General features: G+C 44.9%; 1 protein-coding gene across 1 annotated transcript; it reads left to right on the forward strand.

The window, feature by feature from the left end:
* Positions 1-8,443: 8,443 nt before the first annotated feature.
* Positions 8,444-10,202, forward strand: LOC101597426 (ATP synthase subunit beta, mitochondrial-like). The gene has a single exon (XM_012950226.2). It carries the CDS (start codon positions 8,458-8,460, stop codon positions 10,045-10,047), a length of 1,590 nt encoding a protein of 529 aa, XP_012805680.2. The 5' UTR covers positions 8,444-8,457; the 3' UTR covers positions 10,048-10,202.
* Positions 10,203-10,664: the final 462 nt, after the last annotated feature.

Below are 10,664 nucleotides of genomic sequence, written 5' to 3' on the forward strand. Positions count from 1 at the left end.
ATTGTCTGCATGTAAAAAAGTTGTCAATAAACACTTCTTTAAAAATACGTGGCATAATGAGAGGCTTCTGTAGTCACAAAAAGTATGGATGCTATCTTGTGTTGCACTGAGCAGCTCTGGGAGGACATTATGCAAAGGTGTCACCTGACTCGGGAAGGGTGGTGGGGTGGTGGCTGTTGTTGAGCTTTTATGAGCATGGTTGCATCTTCTGGGTTTAGTAAAGCACTCTGGCTTTTGTATGGAGATGAAACCACACAGGAACAGTGGAGGAAGGAAGTTGAGGAACTTAATGCATCAAAGCACCTGTTTTCCAGGGTTCCATTGAGGGTGATGAGGCCAGTGGAGTTGCCACCAACCCAAGGGAGTCACAGTATAGAGGTTTGGGGAAGGTGAAGTCTGTTTGGAACTCAGTTTGATGTCCCACTGGGACATCAGACACTCTTAACTCTGTCAATGTGAACCACTCATGTTGCTAAAAGCAGGTACTAACTACATGGACAGACATACTGGTGCTCATTCTTAGAAAATAATTGGTTAAGGAAGATATGTGGAGGGCTGGAGAGATTGCTCAATGGTTAAGGCACTTGCCTGCAAAGCCTAACGAATGAAGGTCAATTACCCAGTACCTACATAGAGCCAGATGCACAACGTGGCACATGCATCTGGAATTTGTTTGTAGTTGCTAGAAGCTCTGACACTCCATTCTCACTTTGTCTCTCTCTCTCTCTCTCTCTCTCTCTCTCTCTCTCTCTCTCTCCTTGCAAATAAATAAATAAAATATTTTTTAAAACAAGGCATATGGAGATGGTAACGTTGTTCGCTCCAATAATATGTCAAGTACACCCACAAACTTATGCAACCACTCAAACACTCCTGAGACATCTAGCATGACTATCTTCATTTTACCAATGGGGAAACTGAGTCACAGAGTGGTTCAAAAACTTGCCAGAGGATGCCCAGCTGGAAAGGGGTCAAGCTTGACTTCAAAACAAAGCTAATGGCAGAGGCAATCTCTGCACACACTTGGCTCCACAGCTCTGTGACTTGCTGGCAGTCTTTCTGAGGGCGTTCATATCCTCCTTATCCCTGTCCAATCCCTGGTATTACCAAAGAGAAATATTCAGCCTTGCCAGGGCTTGTGTTCTTTGCCAATAATTAGCTAGAATGGATGGTGTGTCAGCAGCATTCAGAAAAATCCATGCCTGTATCTACGTGCCAGTCCTACATAGAGAAAATATAGACATTTTCTTTTAATAATGCTACAGAGAAATAATGAAATGGTAGCATTACAAAAACATAATTAGGTCTTCAGAAAAAAATGATCTCTACTGGAGTCCTATAAAAAGACCACAGGTGTGCATCATTATTTTTTATTTAGCAGACAGTTTTAGCCGGTTTGTTCCCCCCCCCCCATTTATTAAGTTCTGGTATTTTAAGATGATTTGTGTATAATAATAACAATAATTTCCTGTTTGCCTGTCCGTTGTGAGTCGCTTTAATTACAGATATTCATTTTCACAAGTTAACTTGGTAACATGCTCATTTGTTACGCTCCATGTTCGTTCAATCAGTCAGCACAGCTAGTGACTATGTTAAGTATACTGCTGACTGAGTTCAGCAATGTGTATGCGTCGGTTCCCATTACTGTCTCTTGCGGAAGTGGACAGACTTGCTGAGAGTCCCTTCTGACCAGATGGGAGATTCAAGTATTCCATTTCTACAGTCTGAAGCACTGGGCACCATGACATTGTCCTATTGTTTTGTGAGTCCCTGTCAAAACCATTAAATCAAGCCAGGCATGGGGGCTCATTCCTCTCATCTTGGGCTGAGGTAAGAGGATCACTAAATTCAAGGACAGCCTGGGATACAGAATGAGTTCCAGATTAGCCTGGGCTAGAATGAGACCTTTCCTCAGAAAAAATGGGACTGGAGAGATGACTTAGTGGTTAAGGTGCTTGCCTGTAAAGCCTAAGGACCCATGTTTGACTCTCTGGATCCTACTTATGCCGGATACACAAAGGTGACACAGCACAAGGTCACACAAGCACTACATGACCCAAGCATCTGGAGTTTGACTTCAGTGGCTGAGGCTCTGGTGCACCAATTCTCTCTCTCAATCTCTCTGTCTTTCTCTCTCTTAAAAAAAAAAAAAAAAAAAAAAAAGAACAGGGCTGGAGAGATGGCCTAGCAGTTAAGCACTTGCCTATGAAGCCTAAGTACCCCAGTTTGAGGCTCAATTTCCCCAGGACCCACATTAGCCAGATGCACAAGGGGGCACACACGTCTGGAGTTCGTTCACAGTAGCTGGAGGCCCTGGTACATGCCTATTCTCTCTCTCTCTCTCTCTCTCTCTCTCTCTCTCTTTCTCTCTCTCTCTCCCCCCCCCCTTCCTCTCCCTCTTTCTCTCTCAAATAAATAAATAAGAATAAACAAAAATAAATAAAATAAAAAAGAACAAACAAACAACAACAAAAAAAAAATAAACTAAGTCAGACCAAATGAAATGCACATTAACCAGAGGCAAGATATGAGGTAAGGGGAGAGGAATGTTCTTAGGAGGGAGAGTCTGAATGGACATGTCCAACCATGCACTCTGCAAAAGGGGATGTCTAGGTGACCCTGGCTACACCATATGACCTAACCTCTGTCCACAACTAACTATTCCAAAGGTGGTTATCAGAAGTCATCCTCCATGTTCCAGCATTTGAAGGAGAGATGTCACATTGGACAGATAAAATTTAAAATCAAGATGGAGTATCTCAGCCATTTAAGTACAGGACTACAAACAAACTGCTATTATGGAAAGGTCTGAAGAGCTGACTGAAGCCAATACTCATTCACAATGAGAGCACACACACCAAGAAAAGACAGAGCACAGGCTGGGGACATGGTTCAGTAGGTAACAGCACTTACCGCTTAAGCATAATGTCCTGAGACCTCCTAAGTACCATTATCTAGCACCCACAAAAAAGTTGGGCATTGGGCTGGAGAGATGGCTTAACTGTTAAGCGCTTGCCTGTGAAGCCTAATGATCCCGGTTCAAGGCTAGATTCCCCAGAACCCCTCATTAGCCAGATGCACAAGGGAGCACACATGTCTGGAGTTCATTTGCAATGGCTGGAAGCCCTGGCATACCCATTCTCTCCCTCTCTCTCTCTCTCTTTCTCTCTGTCGCTCTCAAATAATCATTCTCAACTAAATAAATAAAAATAAGCAAAAAATGTTTTTTAAAAAAGTTGGGCATGCTTATAGCAGTTGAAAATGTTTAATGTTGACTCTGTGCCTTTATATGATGAAAATATATAATTTGTTTTGAGTTTATAAGGCTCACAGCTAAGAGACTATTCTAAATCTTAGATGAGACTTATGACATTAGAACTATTTTAAGTCGGTAAAGTCTATGGAGGCCTTTGAATTTAGACTGAACACAATTTAAAATGTGGATGGTAATAAATCTATTGGGGGCTGGAGTGGAATATGGTACATTGAATGCATGTCCTCCAATATATTCAGGAATTTATCCCAGCTGCTAATTTAGCTCTTTAGCCGCTTGGCTGGAGGAAGTGTCACTGGGCTGATCCTAGGGTCCAGCCCTCTCATGTGGGAGTGGATTTGGAATTCCAGTGTAAAGAGATGCAATGTGTCTGAGCTTTGCCTGGGGTTCTTGAAGTGTGCTTATTTATGGAGCTGGTGGTGGCTTTTCTCTGTCTGCTTGGTCCTGTAAAATGGGGCTAAATTTTTCTGTCATTGTGGAATTACCCCTGGATCTGTAAGCTTCAAATAAATGTCCTCCCCCGTAAAAAAAAAAAAAAAAAAAAAAAGTTGGGCATGGACACACATGCCTATAACACTAGCCCTGCAGTCTGAGTGGAGGTAGGGAAGACTGGGAATTACTAGGGCACACTTACTGAAGAAGACGGCTCCAAGTTGAAGGAGAGACTGTCTCAGAAAATAAATGTGTGCTCTCCTCTGGTCTCTGCATGTGTACACAGGGCAAGCCCATCTGCACACACATTATACACCATTTCACCCACCCATACCACACCAGACAAAATCATACCATACCACACCATACCTAACCTATACACAAAAGGAAAAGAAAGAAGAAAATATCAGAATAGATGAGGAAAAATAACCACATTCAGCAGCAACCAAGAAGCTATTTGGTGTCTTATTGTTGTGTTGTTGTTGTTTTGTTCTGTGGTGCTCATTTGGAACCCAGAGCCTTGTGTAGGCTAAGCAAGCACTCTGGTGCTGAGCAATACCTTTAGCCCCTGAACAATACATTTTTAGTCACGGTGAATAAGGCGGTTTCACTGAACACACATATCACATCAGGAATGTTTCAGATTTTTCTAGAAAAGACCCACGGATCATACAGTAGGTTCTTGTTCATCAGACACCTGCTAATTAGACATTTCATGAAAGTTCTCCTATAGGGGAGACTGACTATTACTGATATGAGTCAGGATAAAATGCCACCAAAGGTCATATGTTGCCAGTACCTAAGTCACAAGGTTCATCAGAGGTGTGAATGGGGAGAAAGAAGCTTCTGTCAAGTGAGCAGAGCCAGTCATGGTGGCACACACCTTCCATCCCAGCACACAGGAGGCAGAAGTAGGAAGATCTCTGCAAGTTTGAGACCAACCTGAGACTAGTGAATTCCAGGTCAGCCTGGGCTAGAGCAATACTTTACCTCAAAACAAGAAAAAAAAGAGTGAGGGTATTCAAAGCAGAGAATAAGCTCAAGGAACACCCTGTGGCGGATTCTTCATGATGTCTCTACCTGGTTTCTCTTGAGGCCTTGCTAACCTTCCCTAAAAGAGAAAGGACCACCAGCTGTAACTGCACACGTTGTGATAAGAAAAAGAATGATCAGGTCTGGTTATGTATGGGGCCATTAAGAAAGACAGTGTTGGGGCAGGGCGTGGTGGTGCACGCCTTTAATCCCAGCACTCGGGAGGCAGAGGTAGGAGGATCACTGAGAGTCCGAGCCAGCCTGAGACTACAGAGTGAATTTCAGGTCAGCCTGAGCCAGAGTGAGACCCTACCTTGAAAAACCAAAAAAAAAGAAAAAAAAAAAAAAAAGAAAGAAAGAAAGACAGTGTTGGCCGGGCACAGTGGTGCATGCTTTTAACCCCAGCACTCAGGAGGCAGAGGTGGGAGGTTTGCCTTGAGTTTGAGGCCACCTGAGACTACACGGTGAATTCCAGGTCAGCCTAGGCTAGATTGAAACCCTAACTCAAAAAAAAAGAAAGAAAGAAAGAAGGAAAGCCAGTGTTCAATAGATTTAAGTTCAGGTGTACCATATAGGTAGAGGCAACAGACACTATGGGTCACCATTAAGACACCACATTTAACCATTGCATGCCAATTAGATAAGGGAACTCCCAAAGTCCCTGACACTACTCCCATTTTCTCTATGGTCCATGACACTGTTCCATGTTTCTTTCCTTTTCTGTCTCGAGTCCTTTTGCATGGTCCTAGGTTCATGTACCTGTCGTTAGATTTCTCCTGTGAGTTTCACTTATCCCTAGATGCCAGTCCTCAGAAAACTCCTTGGGTCAACACTGGAAATGTATGCTGCAATTTCAGATAGCGCTGAGGAACCAGTGCTCCCCTAGGAGGTGAGGTCCGATACCATCCAAATCACACAGTCAGGAGGGAATAGGACAGGTAGGTAAGCAGAGAGGAAAGGCATATCCATAGCAGAACCCTAAGGAAAGGTAGATGGTGACAAGGGCAGGAGGTTGTGTGAACAACTACGGTCTTAGAAAAGAAGAATATTGAAAGGAATGGCTCCCTAAAGGAGAAGAACCACTAGAATGAATTTGTATCATAAAGGGTATTAATCATATTGGCATGTATTGTGGGCAGCACAGTCCCACAATGGGTGTCTGCAGGCTGAGAACCCAGTAGCTACTCAGTCCTTGGGGCTGGATGCTTCAGCAGTCCTAATCTGACACTGAAGATCTGGAGGGTTTGTGGAGAGCTGGTCTTCAGTTCACATTGGAAGGCTGAAGAAGCTGGGTTCCAACATCAGCAAATGATGGCAGCCACAGGGCAGATGAACTCGCCTGTGAGAAGCAGCGGCAGGCAAAGAAAGAGGGGTATTGATTCCTGGAGCCATTTTATAAGAAGGCTGCCACTGGCAAGGCTGCCCACTCTGACAGAGGGTCTTCCCCTCACTCCTTCCTAGAAACTCCCTCACAGACCTGCTCACGAATTGAATCTCTGACTTGATTCCTGATCCAATCAAGTTGACGATAGAAATGAAGTGTCACAGGAGAAATGTTGAAGTAAACCAGAGGAGTGATAAGGGCTCTTTATTCCACATCTTTGTCTTCCGGTAGTGTGTAAGTGGGGAGTTCAGAGACAGAATTACATGCTGGAATGGAGCAGCAAATACTTAGAGATAGTAAAGCCTACATCCATGCAAGACTTGCTTTTATGAGACTTTTGGAGTGGGTTAGCCTACCCTACATGCATTCTCGCTCCTCTGATAATATTACTTATTCTGACTTGGAACCCACAATGGATATGATCTTATTGAGGCTGTCAATCAGAATGCACTACTCTCCCCCCATCTTAGGGGTCCCATGTGGTCCAAACTAGATCACTTAAAAACCCCTGACTAGAACGTAAATCTTGAGTAAGTAGCACAAAGACTGAATACTGTGGGGGGTTTTTAATATTTTATTTATTTGTTTATTTGGGGAGGGGCAAGAAGAGAGAATGGGTGTGCCCAGCCACTGCAAACGAAGTCCAGGCATGTGTGCCACCTTGTGAATCTGGGCTTATATGGATACTTGGGAACTGAACCTGGGTCCTTGGGCTTTGCAGGCAAGCACCTTAACTGCCAAGCCAACTCTCCAGCAGCCTGTGGGTTGTTTTTGATGGTAGTTCACAAAAGGGAAAGCCACTTAGCCCCTGCTCCCCATGACTAAGGAACAGTGCTGGGGCCTTTTCAGAGGCTGGAGTCTTTGGGTCTTCCTTGAATTTTGTGAGCCTCCCTATGTTATTCCAAGAAATTCTGTGCATTAAGTTGGTCAGAGCCAGATTCTTTTGCTCATAACTTTAAAACCTCCCAAAAAGTATACTTATCCTGGGGTAATGTCCCAATGAACCCATCATAATGCTGTAAGTTGAAATGTATTTAATGAACCTAACCCACAACATCATAGTTCAGCTTAGTGCACTTTGAGTGAATTTTTAAATTTTACTTATTTGAGAGAGAGAGAGAACAGGCACACCAGGATCTCTTACTGCTGCAAAAAGAACTCCAGACGCAATGCACCCCTTTGTGCATCTGGATTTACATGAATGCTGGGGAAATTAACCAGGGCCAACAGGCTTTGCAAGCAAGCGCCTTTAACTACTAAGCCATTTCCCCACCCTTAAGTGAGCTTAGAACACTTAGCTTACAGTTGAAAAGAAATCATCTAACCCAAAGCCTACGTAATAATAAAGTAATGAATACTCCATGTAAATCATTGGATGCTGCACTGAAAGAAAAAAATATAATAAGAATGGTTATGTGGGGACATGTTTGTGCTGTAGTGAAGCTAAAAAGTGACAAGTCAAACCATGATAAGTTGGAACTGTCTGCATTACAAATGTTTGCTAGAAGGTAAGACATAGGAAACTTAAGAATTTCTCTGCTGCAGCACCACTCCAGTACTATCACTGTCACTAGGACACACACAACCCTGGGCAGATGGTTCAAGCTCACTAGGTGTTATCTTGCTCATGATTGGACGCTGAGCTGCCAAAACTCATCTTCACAGAAAGTTTTCCTGCATCTCAGGTCTCCCTCTTGCCATCTCCACCATCTCAAGGCTGAGCCATGGGCTGAAAGGACTTTAAGCCAAAGAAGGAAGAAAACACATCCCTTCCTCATGGCCTCCATACAAAAAAAAAAAAAAAAAAAGGACTTTTAAAATCCATGTGTAAAACCAACTTTGTTAGCAATAGAAGTTCAATTAGATTGCATGACTCTTTTTCATTCTTTGGCATTTACTAAGTACTTTCTGCATCAATTCATACAGTCTACTCGCTTCAAGGGGGAAGAAGGTAAGTCAGGACATGACCTCTGTTCTCAGGAAGCTTTAACTTTGGTTGAGGGGTCACATGCCTATAATCCCAGCACTTGAGAAACAGGATTGGAAGTTCAAGGTGAACCTAGGCTACAGGCTGAGATCCTGTCTCAAAAAAAAAAAAAGTGGGGGGGCTGGAGGGATGGCTTAGTGGTTAAGGCGTTTGCCTTCAAAGTCAAAGGACCTAGGTTCGATTCTCCAGGACCCACATTAGCCAGCTATAGAAGGGGCGCATGCATCTGGAGTTCGTTTGTAGTGGCTGGAGGCCCTGGTGAGCCCACTCTCTCTCTCTCTCTCCCTCCTTCTCTGTCAAATAAATAAATAAAAATATTTTTTAAGCAGTCTCCACCCGGACTCCGCCATGTTGAGTCTTGTGGGCCGTGTGGCCTCTGCCTCGGCCTCCGCGGCCTTGCGGGGACTCAGCCCTTCGGCGTCGCTACCTCCGGCTCAGCTTTTACTGCGAGCCGCCCCGGCAGCGGTGCATCCTGCTAGAGACTATGCGGCTCAAACGTCGCCGGCTGCGAAGGCAGGCGTCGCCACCGGTCGCATTGCGGCGGTCATCGGCGCCGTGGTGGACGTCCAGTTTAACGAGGGATTGCCACCGATCCTAAATGCCTTGGAAGTGCAAGGCAGGGAGACCAGGCTGGTTTTGGAGGTGGCCCAACATTTGGGTGAGGGCACGGTAAGAACTATTGCTATGGATGGTACAGAAGGCTTGGTTAGATGCCAGAAAGTACTGGATTCCGGGGCACCAATCAAAATTCCTGTTGGTCCTGAGACCTTGGGCAGAATCATGAATGTCATTGGGGAGCCTATTGACGAGAGAGGTCCTATCAAAACCAAACAATTTGCTGCTATTCATGCGGAGGCTCCTGAGTTCATAGAGATGAGTGTTGAGCAGGAAATTCTGGTCACTGGTATCAAGGTTGTGGATCTGCTAGTTCCGTATGCCAAGGGTGGCAAAATTGGGCTCTTTGGTGGTGCTGGAGTCGGCAAGACAGTACCGATCATGGAGTTGATCAACAATGTTGCCAAAGCCCATGGTGGTTATTCTGTGTTTGCTGGTGTCGGTGAGAGGACCCGTGAGGGCAATGACTTATACCATGAAATGATTGAATCAGGTGTTATCAACTTAAAAGATGCTACATCTAAGGTAGCGCTGGTGTATGGTCAGATGAATGAACCACCTGGTGCTCACGCCCGGGTAGCTCTGACTGGACTGACTGTTGCTGAATACTTCAGAGACCAAGAAGGTCAAGATGCACTGCTGTTTATCGACAATATCTTCCACTTCACCCAGGCTGGCTCAGAGGTGTCTGCCTTATTGGGTAGAATCCCTTCTGCTGTGGGTTACCAGCCAACCCTGGCCACTGACATGGGCACCATGCAGGAACGGATCACCACCACCAAGAAGGGATCTATCACTTCTGTGCAGGCTATCTATGTGCCTGCTGATGACTTGACTGACCCTGCCCCAGCAACCACTTTTGCCCATTTGGATGCCACTACCGTGCTATCCCGTGCTACTGCGGAGTTGGGCATTTATCCAGCTGTGGATCCTTTGGACTCCACCTCTCGCATCATGGAACCCAACATTGTGGGCAGTGAGCATTACGATGTTGCCAGAGGGGTGCAAAAGATTCTGCAGGACTACAAATCCCTTCAGGACATCATTGCCATCCTGGGTATGGATGAACTTTCTGAGGAAGATAAATTGACTGTGTCCCGGGCAAGGAAAATACAGCGCTTCTTGTCCCAGCCATTCCAGGTTGCTGAGGTCTTCACAGGTCACATGAGAAAGCTGGTGCCCCTGAAGGAGACCATTAAAGGATTCCAGCAGATTTTGGCTGGTGAATATGACCATCTCCCAGAACAGGCCTTCTATATGGTGGGACCCATTGAAGAAGCTGTGGCAAAAGCTGACAAACTGGCTGAAGAGCATGCATCGTGAGGGTCCTCTTGTCAAACAAAGCACTCATCTGTACTGTTCCTTTCTTTCTTCCAGTCCTAAGAGCTACAGTTCTGTGTAGGCCCCACAAGACCCTTGATTGGACATGTTATGTTCTGTCTGAAGAGTATTTAAATTTTCCAATAAAGTGTACATCCATCAGAAAAAAAAATATATTTTTTAAAGAAGTTGGGACTGAAGATGGTTCAGTGGTTAAAGGCACTTGCTTGCAAAGCCTGTGGGTCTGGGTTCGATTTTCTCAATATCCATCTGAAGATGCGTGTGCAAAGTGGCACATGCATCTATAATCCCAGCAGGCCCATGACGAGGGGAGGCAGAGCCAGCATCAAGAGACCCTACCTTACAGAAAGCAGAGTACAGACACCTCGAGGTTGTCCTCTCATCTCCTCCACACACACACATCATGGCACACAGGTGACCACACCATACACACAAATATAAAATAAATAAATAAAACTCTTTTTTCAAGGTGGGATCTCAGTCTAGCCTGGGCTGACCTGAAATTCACTATGTAGTCTCAGGCTGGCCTCAAACTCACAGCAATCCTCTTACCTCTGCCTTCTGAGTGCTGGGATTAAAGACCTGTACCATCATAGCTG

The sequence above is a fragment of the Jaculus jaculus genome, chromosome 1 (assembly GCF_020740685.1).
Source record: "Jaculus jaculus isolate mJacJac1 chromosome 1, mJacJac1.mat.Y.cur, whole genome shotgun sequence".
Lineage (NCBI taxonomy): Eukaryota > Metazoa > Chordata > Mammalia > Rodentia > Dipodidae > Jaculus > Jaculus jaculus.

Bases quoted from the DNA above. Each gene is read 5' to 3' on its own strand.
- LOC101597426 (XM_012950226.2), top strand. From the start codon at position 8,458: ATGTTGAGTCTTGTGGGCCGTGTGGCCTCTGCCTCGGCCTCCGCGGCC.